General features: G+C 35.6%; 1 protein-coding gene across 3 annotated transcripts; it reads right to left on the reverse strand.

The window, feature by feature from the left end:
* Window positions 1-7,474: 7,474 nt before the first annotated feature.
* On the reverse strand, window positions 7,475-12,962 carry LOC107948991 (protein TIC 20-IV, chloroplastic). 3 transcript variants are annotated; one of them, XM_041111542.1, is made up of 4 exons: window positions 12,457-12,962; window positions 11,899-12,009; window positions 11,692-11,814; window positions 7,475-8,093 (listed from the first exon to the last, which is right to left on the reverse strand). In XM_041111542.1, the coding sequence occupies exons 2-4, from the start codon at window positions 11,942-11,944 to the stop codon at window positions 7,558-7,560; spliced, it is 705 nt and encodes a 234-aa protein (XP_040967476.1). In that variant the 5' UTR covers window positions 11,945-12,009; window positions 12,457-12,962; the 3' UTR covers window positions 7,475-7,557. The 3 variants fall into 3 exon arrangements, with proteins under 3 accessions (XP_040967476.1, XP_040967475.1, XP_040967474.1); XM_041111541.1 differs by having other exon boundaries at window positions 11,899-12,029; XM_041111540.1 differs by having other exon boundaries at window positions 11,899-12,961.
* Window positions 12,963-14,528: the final 1,566 nt, after the last annotated feature.

The following is a 14,528-nucleotide window of genomic DNA, read 5'->3' on the forward strand; positions in this document are numbered from 1 at the left end:
ACAAGAGTTTAAAATATATGACTCAGAAATAATTGAATTTATGACAACAAAGATGGCTAGAGTTGCTGAAAGACTATGAGTTAGTGATTGATTATCATTCGGGGAAAGCGAATGTAGTCACGAATGCTTTGAGTAGAAAATCTTTATTTGCTTTGAGAATGATGAATACTCAGTTAACCATATCTGATGATGGTTTGATTCTAGCAAAGTTGAAAGCTAAACTGGTTTTTTCTTTAGCAAATTTGTAAAGCTCAGAAGTGTGATAATGAATTGCAAGCCAAAAGAATGTAATGTGAGTCGACTAGTGATTCAAACTATCAGATCAGATCCGATGATTGCTTATTGTTTCGATGTAGAGTTTGTATACCGAGAGATCCAGAGCTTATACAGAAAATTCTGAATGAAGCACACAGTGGATGTTTATCTATTCACCCGGGAAGTACTAAAATGTAAAATGATTTGAAATAATTGTTCTGGTGGTCGAGCATGAAATGAGACATTTCAAAATTTGTATCGAGATGTTTAGCTTGTCAACAAGTAAAAGTTGACCATCAAAGTCCTTCGGGATTACTACAGCCTGTGATGGTACCAGAATGGAAATGAGATAGAGTTATGATGGATTTTGTATTGGCATTACCCCTGTCTCTGAAGAAGAAATATGCTATTTGGGCTATTGTTGATCAACTGATGAAATCTATACATTTCATTCCAGTACGTACAGATTATTCACTTGATAAATTGGCTGAGTTGTACATTGCTGAGATAGTTAGATTACACGGGGTGCCAGTTTCAATTATTTCGGATAGAGATCTGAGGTTTAGAACACGATTTTGGAAGAAATTACAAAAAACTCTAGGTACAAGGTTGAATTTTATTACAGAATTTCATCCGCAAGCCGACAATCAGTCTGAAAGAGTAATTCAAATTTTCAAAGACATGTTTCTTTGTTGTGTTTTAGAATTTGAAGGCAATTGAGAGAAATATTTACCATTTGTTGAATTCGCGTATAACAATAATTTTCAATTAAGCATAAAGATGGCACCGTATGAAGCACTGTATGGCCACAAATACCAAACTCTATTGTATTGGATCGAGCTGAGTGAGAAAAAGATTCACAGGGTTGATTTAATCTGAGAGACAGAAGATAAAGTGAAAGTAATTTTTGATAGTTTGAAAGTAGCTTCAGATCGACAGAAATCGTGTGCCAATTTGAAACGAAAAGACATTAAATTCCAAATCGGTGATAAAGTATTTCTGAAAGTATCTCCGTATAAGAAAATACTTCATTTTGGTTGGAAAGGCAAATTGAGTTCGCGATTCGTTGGGACGTATGAGATCATCGAGAGAATAGGACTAGTGGCATATTAGCTAACCTTACCATCCAAGTTGGAAAAGATTTACAATGTGTTTCATGAGTCAATGTTACGACAGTATCAATCAGATCCATCACACTTAATTTCTCCGGAAGAGATTGATATTTGACTTGATTTGACGTATAACGAAAATCCAAACAGAATTTTAGCTCGTGAGGTTAAACAGTTGAAAAATATAAGCATAGCTTTAGTGAAGGTATTGTGGCAACAACATAGTGTCGAAGAGGCAACGTGGGAGCCTGAGGAAGCTATGAGAAAACAGTACCCTAACCTTTTTTATGGTGAGATTTTCGGGGACGAAAATCCTTAAGGGGGGAGAGTTGTAACAACCAGTTTTTAGTAAATCAAAATAGTGGTTTTGGAACCATAAATCCTAGGTCAGAATATTTATTTTATTATTAAATTAAGGTTTACAGCATGATAATATGATTGTGTGAAATATTCGTTCAGAAATTTTGTTGTTTAAGTGGTCAATTTGATAAAAAGGACTAAATCGCGTAAAGTGAAAAACTTGTGTTCTATTAGCTAAAAGTGTCTAATAGCTATGGAACCTTAAAGTGGAAGTCCTTATGCTGTAATTAGACCATTAATAGTATGATTGGAAAAAGATGGACATCTTTTTAATGGTTTTAAAAATTAATGAATAAGGTTAAATAGGTAATTTGGTTAATTAAGGTAAAATAAATAAAATCAAAACCATATTTTATTAGTTATCATCTTCTCTAGCTGAAAATTTGAAGGGAGAACACCATTTTAAGGCTTGAAGCATTCGGCACCTTCATTAGCTCAATTGTAAGTCCGTTTTTGTCCCCTTTTTAATGTTTTCTATGTTTTTGATATCGTTGCAACTAGGTCTAGCTAACTCAGGGACTATTTTGCAAAACTGTTAAAGATTTAGGATGTTTCCATTGATGAATCTATGAGTATTTTGATGTTTATGATAAATTATGAATGTTTGAGATAGTTATACAAGTTCTGTTAAGTGATTTTTAGTGAAAATGCAAATTAGGAATTAAATTGTGAAATGTGAAAACTTTTTAATTAAAATGTGAAATAAATAAAAAATATGGGCTGATATGTGTACTAAGAAAATTTGATTAGCATGGGTTGGTATTAAACTGTATGAATTTGTGATTTTATGAAATAAAGACTAAAATGTAGAAGATGGGAAATACTTGGGGCAAAAGTGTAAATGTGTTTTAATGAGTGTTTTAGATTAAATTGAATAGAAAGATTATTAAACAACCTAAATTTGATTACATATAGATCAAGAAAAGCGAAATTCGAACCTAGATCAGGAGAAAAATAAAGTACTCGACTAATCGACCTATTTCATCGTTTTTGTGAATCGAGGTAAGTTCGTATGTAATAAGTTTTTATATAAACGTATTTTAAATGCTTTGATATTGCATAAACTGTGAATATGAGACTACGACCATGTTCGACGATGATTCGACAAACGTAAAAATCCCAGTTGAACCTTAGGAATAGATTAGGATACGAATGACATGTCATTAGGGATTATTGTGATATTGTGATCCGGGTGCTGGTCCTGTATGTCCTACCGGTGGCTGAGTATACCAGCATGTGTTGCGGTTACTTGACAGCTTGTGTGAGCAGCACCGTGTAGCTACGTCTTGACTAACAGCTTGTGTGAGCAGGCTCATTGATAGCTCTAGTGTGAACAGTATATGTGTGATATGAGATTGAGATAACTTCTGCTAAATATGTGGCACTTAGGGTGCGAGTTTCCCGAGTATCCGATAGTACTCCTAATGGTTCAACTGGTAAATGAAAGACGTGGATGTGTATAAGATTGATACGAGATAGTACAGGTATGTACATGAACCGTATAAGCTTTAAATCGAAGAAATTTATAAAGGATACGTATAATTTTATGATTGAATATAAGAAAGGTTTGTTAATTAATATGAGTTACATGTTGATATATTCAATTTTTTGAATTGTATATTTATAATCAAATTGAGTTTATTTCATACGAGCTTACTAAGTTATAAAGTTTACTCTGTTTATTTTACCGTGTCTTATAGTGATTTCAAAGCTAGCTCGGATTCCGGGATCGTCGGAGACTTCGTCACACTATCCTACATCACTTTGGTACTTTTGAGCTTATGTTTTGGTTATGTGGCATGTATAGGATTTATGGTTATTTTGGTTATGAGTTGATAATGATTTTGGTCATTTGAAATGGCTTGTAAATGTTAAATGTTTTGATTTTTATATAGCCATGAGAGTTGGCTTATTTTGGTTGATGTGGTTATGTATATATATCAATGTGCATATGGCTTGGTTATGTGATTAAAGATGAATATTTTATGCTTGTTGATATTTCGCAATTAGAGGTACTAAATGGTTGAGAATTTAATTTGGCATGTTGTGAAATTAAGCTACATGATGCAAAATTTGAAAGTGTTCATATTGATGTTTGAAATTAGGAGATTTGATATGGAATTGAATGGTATATTATGTCATTGTTGTGTTATGTATTCGTTGGCATTGAATGGTATGAATTGAGTTTGATTGGAGTTGTTTTAAATGGCTAGTTGTGCCATGTTTTGTGCCATTTGGATTGATGTAGGTATGTGCAAGTTTGGGTGGCAAAAATGACTTAGTAAATAGCCTATTTTTGTCCACACGGGCGTGTGTCTCAGCCGTGTGTGACATACAATATTGTTACACGACCGTGTGTCCCCTAGTGTTGAATTAAAAAACAAGTCAATATGCTTCACACGGCCTAGCCTACGGTCGTGTGATTGGCCATGTGGCCTAAGTCAGTATACTCTACAAGATTGGCACGGCATAGCACACAGGCGTGTGTGGCCATTTTTAAGGCACATGGGCTTGTGCGTTGACCGTGTGACCCAAGTCAGAGAGTTACACGAGGTCGAATACTTGCTAAGACACGACCGCGTGATTCCATTTCAAATGTCCACACGGCCTGTGATACGGGTGTGTCTTTGGCCGTGTGAGACACACAATTAGGCCACACGGGTGTGTGTCCCCTATTTTTGGCAAATTTTTTTAGTGTTCTAAAAGTTTCTTAAGTTATCGATTTAGTCCTGAACCACCCCGAATGCATGTTTTGGGTCTCGTATGCTCGTATTAGGGACGATACGAATGTTGTTGATTGATAGTTGCATGAAATTGAAATTGTATGAGAAAATGTATGTGTAATTGTATAATATGTTCGGTAATGCTCCGTAACCCTATTCTGACTTTGAATACAATTGATGGGTGTTACAGGTTGACTAGTCAATCTAACTTGAAGAGGGCTCAAAAGATGAACCGTATAGAGTTTTCACTATTCTTTGTATGGATTCCCATACATGTATCGCTAAACAAACGGAGGATTGAACAAAAAATGAGTGGATGGTTAAGAACATTGAAATACATAAAGGAAGAAAACTTGGCAAGAAAATGCTTGAAAATGATCCCATAATTTGAAAAGATTGTTAAAACTCTTTTAAAAGAAAACAAGAGATTCTTAAAAAGAAAACTCAAAAGAGAATATTATTAACTCAAAATGAAAATTGAATGAATTAATTTTGTGTAGTGAAAAGGGCTAATAAGAAAATTCAAAGACAATTTTATTAACTCAAAGTGGAAAATGAATGAATTAATTCTATATAATAAATATGCATTTATATAGGAAAATATAATATTGGACTAGTATATAAAAAAATTAAGCCTAAAATTCGAATCCAATATGATTTAAACTTTTTAAAAAGCCTAAAACTCGTAATTTCCATAATAGTCTCGTCTAAAAATTTTGCACGCGCAGTCTTTACTAAAATAGTCATAACTTAAGCTCCCGAACTTGAAATCGAGTGATTCAACATGCAATTTGAAGCTAAGAGAGAAGTTTTCAAATACTATGCAAACATCTAAACTCATAAATTTCTAGATCCCATCCAAAGATCCGTCACAAGTTGATTAATATTTTTAGCTTAAAAATTAACAGCTTTATTAAATTGACTTTAATAAATTTCACACATTCCGTGCACATATCATTCCCCTTTCCCTTGAAAAGATTTATCCTCATATATTGTTCTTGTTATTAAGTCTTGAGGTAGTGTCAACTCATTATATTTATAAGCCTGAAATTAGGCTTTGAGACTCGTGTAAATTAGTTAAGGGTGATATCAATTTGGATCAATTAGTTTTTTTTAAATTTTTAAATTGTTCATCATAATTCGTTTCAGCTCGATTCGATTCTCTATTTTTTCATATTAATTTTTGTTTTTAACTTTTTAGATTTATTTTGATAAAAATAATTTTTTTGACTTTCCAATATTATTTGAAAAATTTCAACATCATTTTCATAAAAATTTCTAAAAAACAATAATTTTTCAAAATTTTAAAATTATTTTCACTATTTTAAATACAAAATATTTTTCCATATCATAAAAAACAAAATTCATTATATATTAGATAAAAAAATTTCATCAACCACGTTAATTTTTAATGGTGCAAATGAATAAAATTTTTTTATTAAACAGACCAATTTACATTTTAATTTAACGTACAATAATTAATTTCTTTATTTTTTAAATAAAATAAATAAATTACAATCTATTTCTTAATACAAAACCCTCCATAATACTTTTAACACTTTACCATACATTTTATCATAAATGAGAAAAGGGAACCTACACATACTTTACCATACATTTTATCATAAATGAGAAAAGGTAACCTACACATGGATATGCAACCCCCAATCATTGAAGGTGCCACAGTTGATTTTAGCATCGCAACTAAAATGGAAAATTTAAGAAAAAAAATGAAAACTAGAATGAGAAATGATTAATCAACTTTTCACCACTTACAAATTTAAGTGTTGTAATATATATATATATATATATATAAATTAGTGATTTTTTTAAGTTAAATTTAATCATTAACTTTTTAAAGAGACTCAAATAATTAAAATTTAAATGAAAATGTTAACTAAAATATTATTTTTTAATGGTGTTGCACAATAACATATGTGATAGCTTATGTGTACTTTATAAAAAACTTAATACTATATAATAGTTCAAAAAATATAACATTTTTTATCATATTAACACAAATAAATAAATTAAATTTTATAAAAATATTCATAATTAAAAAAAACACTATAAAAAGCTCCAAAGCAATAGAATAAAATACACATAAATTGCCATATTAAATGCTTTAATTATTATTTTTGTTATAAAAATAATAATTCGACCTTTTTTAAATGTTATTGGTTCTATTATTTCAAAAAGATTGAAAAGTAAAATTATTCATGACTCGAAAAGTGAGAAGATTTAAACAAACATATTAAGCTCGTAAAGTAAGCTTGAGAAAAAATTAAGTCTATTAAAATATAGGTTGAGCTTTTTTTTTTGAGTTTGTAATGTTTAATATTATATAATTTATAACACTAATAGAATATAAACATTATAAAAAAAACCTTAATATAATTATATATAAAATTTTAATAAAAAAATATTAAATTAAAAAGTAATATAAACATATTTTAAAATTTTAAAAATAATATGGATGAGATCTAAATTGGGTAATATAAACATATTTTAAATTTTTAAAAATAATATAGATGAGATCTAAAATAGGCTTGCACACAATTGTAACTCCATATTTTGACTCAAGCAGAATGTAAATAAATATAAAATATATTAATATCATACTTAAATTCAATCCAATTTATAAACACTTTTAGTTGAAAGCCTAATGTAGCCAAAAAAATAATTAAATTGATAAAAAATATATAAATATTAAGGATGAAATTTATCATTATACATTTTGATTATATGTAAGTAAAAAAATTGAGTAAAATAATAATTTTATGATATAAACTTAATTAAATGATATTGTATTAATTTAAATTATAAATCATAATTTAAAATTTAAAATGTCACATATTCTAATTTAATAGAAATATATCTCCAAATAAAACAATAGTTCTTAAATGAAAATGATATTTTTTTAATGAAATTAATTAATTAATTTCAAAATAAATGATAAGTTTTGTAGTATTTTTACAGTGTTTTTTAAAAGTCATATAAAAAAAAACTTAAAAAGTGAAAGTAAAATACTCTTAACAACTCTACAACTCCTCAAATAAACCTTAAGCAATTGCTTTTGTCCTTTGAAAACCAAACCCATTAAAGAGCCCCTAGAATGGTCTCTGAAAACCTCCTACATTGAGCACAGTATGTATATATGCCGCATCACTAATAAAAGGGATGTGGGCATACCTGCCACCAAGAGCACACCTAACACATTCAAACAACACGAGGATATAGGCGAATCCGATACCGGCCCAATAGTGCATCCCGAAACAGCCATTATAGTGTATGAGCGGAAGAAAGTTGCTCGTATACCATATTAACTGCAAAGCGGTCTCCAGTAACATGCCCATCATGAGATGGAACCTAATGTAATGAGGCCAATCTTTGTTCTTCACAATTCCAATATATCCAAAGTAGTAATATATCATTGAGAACCATGGAGGTAATCTCTTTATGGCTCCCGGGACGAAAGAAATCAAGTTTTCGAACATTTCGTAATGTTCTAGGAAGGGATGAAGAAAATATCCGGCATCGGAAATCTGCAAAGCTAGTAGATATGGAACACAGGCTAAAGTCCTCAACCACCATTCAGGCTTCTCTGTTATTATAGGGTAGCGAAATTTGAATACGTCATCCTTATGTCACGGGGCTAGACCTTTCGTCTCGCAATCCGTGCGGCCTTAGGCGATCCGTTCGTCCAAACTCGCCCAAGTCAGCCTTAACTCCCAAAAGAGAGGATTCTTTTAGAACTCCTCCAAGGCACCAATTTATATAGCGGAAGCGATTGTGCCAAAAGAAGCCCTAAGAGAACAACAGAAAGCTAAAGAAAGAAAGCACACAAAGTGTTTGAGTAAATGCTCAAGAATTCTATTACTCTTAAGAATTCAAGTTACAATGGATGATTTACAAATGAGGGGGAGGCTCTCTATTTATAGTTGAGCTCCCCCAAAACCGACGGTCAAGATACATGTACATCGACGGATGAGATTCACTATATCCCTTGATTTTAGGGATTTACAAGATTTACCTTATCAAATCTAATCTAATCTTACAAGATATGATTCTATTCTATCTTCTAAGATTAGTTACCAAAATTGCCTAAGTTGCCATGTCTTCATCATTGGGCCAACCAGGCTTCAATCTGATAGGCTTCTTTAGTAGCTCTTTGAATCGGGCCAGTTCTTGTGGGCTGAATGTCCCCCATCTAATCGATAGACCTCCATGGGGCGCTTCTTGCGGCATGGTCACGGGCTTTGCACTTTGGCCCGTGACATTCTCCCCCACCCAATCTCGCAACGCCCTCGTTGCGTTTTCTGGATGACACTGACTTGATTCACTGTGAAACTCTTTCGTTGCCTCGGCTTCTTCCTGACTCGTCTTGCGATCAGGTTGTCCCTTCCTTCGGAACTTATGCCTCGAATTCCGTGGCCTCTTATCTTGAACCGTTCCACTCGTTGGTACATTCTGTTGGCAAGTAATCTCCACTTTAACTTGCCCCAATTTTGACTTGTTTCTGTTGGAATCCCCTCGATTCTCATACCTCGGCTTCGTACCGCCTACAGTTCCTTGGCCTCCTCGCTTATGAACTTTGAAAGGGCCCCTACGACCTTGCCAAGCCAACAAGTCAGAATTCAAAACACTATCAGAGTGTTTGCAATGTACCTTACTCGTAGCATTTACTCGTCTCGACTGTCCTTGCATCGCTCCTTTTCCCTTGAAGCCCGATGCACAACCCACCTTTCCTAAAGGTGTCAGCTCCACAGTCGATCCCGCAGGCTTCATATCGGTCCCTTGCGCCACTAACACTTCCGAAGAGGCTTTCGTAGCATTCCGTTTTGCCGATTTAATGTTTCTCCCATACGAAACATCTTCGACTAGTTGGATTGACGATAACACCTTAGTCCCAACTTTCACATCCCGATGCACCGGCACAATACTCTTTGTTGATGGACCGGTGGCAATATGGATTTGATCGGCCCCTAGTTGCAGAGTTGCCTGAATCCTGACAAGGAAGTTTAAGCCAAGCACAAAATCGTAATCATCTAATTGGATTACCTCGAATTCTTCCTTGCTCTTCCATTCGCCGATTTGTAGTTCCACATCACGAACTACTCCTACAGTTGGGGCTTTCTCAGAAGTTGCTACCTTGATCTTCTTATTCGATTTCCTAATCGACAGACCAAGCTTCTTCGCAGCCTTTTCCGACATGAACAAGTCCGATGCTCCCGTATCAATAAGAGCACTCCGCTTCTGACCCGCAATGTTGACGTCCACAAACATCAACCCATTTCCATTCCTCTTCCCAGGAATGAGCACCATCGAATTGACTTTCGATGTGTTTCCCTCGGTAGGCTTCGCCTCCTCCTTCGGCTCATCATTCTTTGCCGAAATCATCACTTTATTTGGACATTTACGCGCCATGTGTGGTCCTTGACAAAGGAAGCATTTCATCTTCTTCCTCTTGTCCCTTGGGTTGTCTAATCCCCGCTTCGCATCTCGTGGTTTCCCATTGCCACTTGTGCTATCAGTACTGTTGCCCCCATCGCTATGTCCCCTTTCATCTTCTTCATGGTTTCTCTCACCATTGCCCCTTCCATTGGGCTTAGATGCCTCAAGCTTGTCTCCCGCCGGATCAAGCTCAACAAAGGACTCTGCTTCGGCCATGGCTACAGTAAGTTCGGTGATTCCTTGCCTTCGCAACTCCTGCTTTGCCCACGGCTTTAACCCATCCTCGAACCAATAGAATGCTTCTTTCTCGCTCAAGTCGGAGATTTGAAGCATCAACTCGCTAAATGCCCGCACATACTCCCGAACAGTGTCTTGTTGCGTGAGACGACACAATTTAGCCCGAGCCTCCTTCTCGGCATATTGAGGGTAAAACTGCTTCTTCAATTCTCCTTGAAACTCCTCCCAAGTTCCAATAGCCGTTCCTCCACGTTTCTCATCCGTGGACCTACGTCGCCACCACAAGAGAGCAACATCAGAAAAGTAAATCGAAGCAGTGTTTACCTTAATGCCATCATCCTCGATGCCCATCGCTCGGAAGTATTGCTCCATTTCCCACAAGAAGTTGTCCACATCCCTCGCGGATCGTGCACCCTTAAACTTCTCCAGTTTGGGAACATCCATTGCATGTTGCTTCGGCCTTGAAGACAACATCCCATTACTCAAAGCGGCTTTGTAAATTGCGAGCTCCCCTTTGAGCTCCTCCATTTCTTTCTGCATGGCTAGCACCATATCCTCGAGAGCTTCATCCCTCTCTGCCAGCTTTACCTCAGTGGACTCGAGTAATTCCGTTATCTTTTCCCTATTTGCACCGAGAGAATCCAACACAAAATCTCTGAGTTGCTCCTCCATTGAGTCTAACCCATCTGTGCGTCCCTCGACCAATTCAAGCGTCTCTTTCACGTTCCCTACGGATTCCTCAAGATTGACCACTCGATTCTCCAAAGCTGTCAGCATTTCCCTCGAGCGACTGGCTTTTCTAGCCCTCCCACGGGTCTCCATTGGCTCACTCTGACCAACGACTTCTTTTGACATCCCAATAGTGCCTTCGAACCACTCGAATAACTTGGTTCAAAACCTGCTCTGATACCACTTGTCACGGGTCTAGACCTTTCGTCTCGCAATCCGTGCGGCCTTAGGCGATCCGTTCGTCCAAACTCGCCCAAGTCAGCCTTAACTCCCAAAAGAGAGGATTCTTTTAGAACTCCTCCAAGGCACCAATTTATATAGCGGAAGCGATTGTGCCAAAAGAAGCCCTAAGAGAACAACAGAAAGCTAAAGAAAGAAAGCACACAAAGTGTTTGAGTAAATGCTCAAGAATTCTATTACTCTTAAGAATTCAAGTTACAATGGATGATTTACAAATGAGGCGGAGGCTCTCTATTTATAGTTGAGCTCCCCCAAAACCGACGGTCAAGATACATGTACATCGACGGATGAGATTTACTATATCCCTTGATTTTAGGGATTTACAAGATTTACCTTATCAAATCTAATCTAATCTTACAAGATATGATTCTATTCTATCTTCTAAGATTAGTTACCAAAATTGCCTAAGTTGCCATGTCTTCATCATTGGGCCAACCAGGCTTCAATCTGATAGGCTTCTTTAGTAGCTCTTTGAATCGGGCCAGTTCTTGTGGGCTGAATGTCCCCCATCTAATCGATAGACCTCCATGGGGCGCTTCTTGCGGCATGGTCACGGGCTTTGCACTTTGGCCCGTGACACTTATATGCTCTTGGTAAAGAGACAGATCTCGACCGTAGAGGTAAAACATTCGTTTTACGCCACAAGTCATCGTCATCTTCGCCTAAAAATGGTGATGATAAGGCCGAAAGTGCCTTACACTGTGCGCCTGCGAACGGATTATGAACTATCAAAATATACATAATTTAGACTATAAATCTCATATATTCTAAGGCAATACAAAATAGAGTACCTGTAGAAGACAAGAAACCCTGTGAACCACTGTTGCTTGACAACATAGGATTGGCCTGCAAACTTGAGCTTAATGCAACAACCGAGGACTTATATCTCGGGTTGTGTCGGTCTAAAATAAAAACTTTAGACCTGGTGAGTACAAACATGTTATCAAGCAGGATCAGAAGCATACAAGAAACAAACATGTATGAATGTCCTGACCGATTAAATAACCAAAGGGTTTTCCAATAAATTTAGCAGTCAATTCCCATTAGCAAAAACACATAAGAATATAGCAAACTAAAAGTCTCACATTTAACTATGAAATATATTCATTCAAATACCTAAATCACAAAAATGAAGAGATAGAAAGAGCCAAAAAGAAACAAAAGGCGTAACTCAAGATGGACGAAAACCTTAAAAAGGCTAAACCCAAACCAAACATATACATCAACTTGTCTAAAAATCACCAAAATATTTTATCAACTTAAAACTCAGAAGTTTTACAGAATCACAGCCCATTGATTAAAAAAAGACCCAGTAAATTAAATTTGAATGAAAATGAAAAAGAGATTACCGAAGAACGGGGTAGCTTGGGTCAGTAACAATAGCTGTCGGAGGAGCCATTTTTCAGAGTATCTAGGTAGAGCGACTTAATGCAAAGAGAAAAAGGCAATGTTACTTTGGACGTAAGGAACTTATGATATTTATAGTTAGGGCCTTGTAGTTGCCCAAGTTTCAGGGCACTGTCGTTGATGCCGAGAGAGAGAAAGACGACCGTTTTCTGGGTTGTTCTTGAATCTGTATCGGTTATTGAGTTTCATAGAACAATGTAGAAACTAGGACCTAAGGCCCAATTTGATTACCTTTTAGAAAGAAAAAAAAAACACATGTTTCTTCTGTTCTTTTACCCTCGTTTGTGGCGATAGAAATGTAAATTAAGTTTCCTCTGTACCTTTCGTTTTATATAAGTTTGCCGTCAGTCTGTTTTTCAATTAACCTGTTAAATTTAAGTACATCTCATCAATATTTTCAAGGATTGATGAGGTTATTTTTCGGTCTCTTCTTCTTGACAACAATTCTTTTGTTTTTATACTGCATGATTTTTTATATGATATGCTAGGGAATAATTAGGTGTTATGCATACAACATCTTTCCCTTTTAGGCTTGACACGTACTCTTAGACGTGTCTATTTAGTGGGAAGGTATCATCATAGGGAAGGAACTAGCATTACTCACACGTCTCTCGTTTTCCACCTCCACCTTGTGAGGTGGTGAGGCATGATGGGATCAAATTGCATATGAACCACCTCACGAGATATCAATGATGTGTAGAGTGTTCACATGTGATCTCCCTTGTACTTATTTGTCTAGGTGGTGAGTCGATCACCTCATAAAATATTGGTGGTGTGTATGGTGTGCTCACACGTGATCTCCCTCCACCTTTCGAAGAAGGTCACAAGTATTTCACCTCAGTGGGTTAGACTCCATGATCATAAGAACGGATTAAATTTCGAATTATGAAATATTTTATAATAATTTATCCCTCACTTTGTTGAATAAGAATTATAAAGTGACCCTTTTTAAGATAAACTTACACGCATAAATCGTGTAGCTGGGGGCTTGTTATGCACATTTTAACTGAAAACTTATTGAGTAAGCTTTGTTGCTTGACAATGGGGTACATAAATAATAAGGTTATTGGGGAATTAATTTTAAGGAAATAAATTTGAATCATTTTATTTCCTTTAAAAAAGAATTTCGCACAAACCCTACATTATCTCGCGAAAATTTTGTTTCCAAAGTTCATCTTCTTATTATTTTATTTTTTGACTACCTCCTTCATCTGGGTTTCCCATTTTTCTTCTTTTGCAGTTTTAGTATACTCTTAACTGAGAGATATCACAACCTTTTGGTGGAAAAAAATTATCGGCTTATAAATAAGTCGTTCAACTGCTCTTTTTTTGCTTTGAATTTGTTTACTTCATATGGCTAGGGCTAGGATGGGTTGGGGTGGGGTGGCAGGGGTGGTGGTTGCAGTGGCCGAGGTCATGGGTCTGGGGTTGAGAGTGAAGGTGGTGGCCGAAAGAAGCGCCGTGAGGCTTATGTACCTATAGAGGGCAACGTATATCGGTGTACAACAGAAAAGAAAGAGATGATTCGATATCTTGCTGTTTGGGGGATCAAGTTGTCGAACTTTACTTTTGATTTTGTTATTGTCGAGGGTGAAAAAGGTTGAGTGATACTAAAGAGGGTTTTATGTTGCCTTTACATCTAAAGGACGCATGTTTCCATTTCTTCTTCATCCTTTTTTCTGTACTGTCTTTTAAGAGTATAGAATCGTACTGGGACAAGCTCCAACTTTTCTTAGTGGAAATTGGTTGCATACTTCATTGATTGCTGTCTTCGGGATAAGCCTCCACTGCTGTCTGTTTTCCAGAGAATTGATCGATTGAAGGTTTCGAATTTGGAAAACTCATTGGGAATGACATATTTTTGTCCCTGGGAAGGATTTGAATTGATTATCCGAAATTGGTAATCAAATCTTTGGGTTAATCGTTGTAAATATACAAGGGTGAAGCGAAAATTTGGAGATGACTTTGGTTTTCCTATTAAATGGTCCTTTCCAAGTACAGATATTTGTACACA

Source organism: Gossypium hirsutum, chromosome A04 (assembly GCF_007990345.1).
Source record: "Gossypium hirsutum isolate 1008001.06 chromosome A04, Gossypium_hirsutum_v2.1, whole genome shotgun sequence".
In the NCBI taxonomy this organism is placed as follows: domain Eukaryota; kingdom Viridiplantae; phylum Streptophyta; class Magnoliopsida; order Malvales; family Malvaceae; genus Gossypium; species Gossypium hirsutum.

Bases quoted from the DNA above. Each gene is read 5' to 3' on its own strand.
- LOC107948991 (XM_041111540.1), bottom strand. From the start codon at position 12,085: ATGTTTGTTTCTTGTATGCTTCTGATCCTGCTTGATAACATGTTTGTA. The intron at 11,815-11,898 runs GTACTCTATTTT...ATCCGTTCGCAG, and splicing joins GGGTTTCTTGTCTTCTACAG to GCGCACAGTGTAAGGCACTT. The intron at 8,094-11,691 runs ATAAGTGTCACG...TAGCCCCGTGAC, and splicing joins TGTCTCTTTACCAAGAGCAT to ATAAGGATGACGTATTCAAA.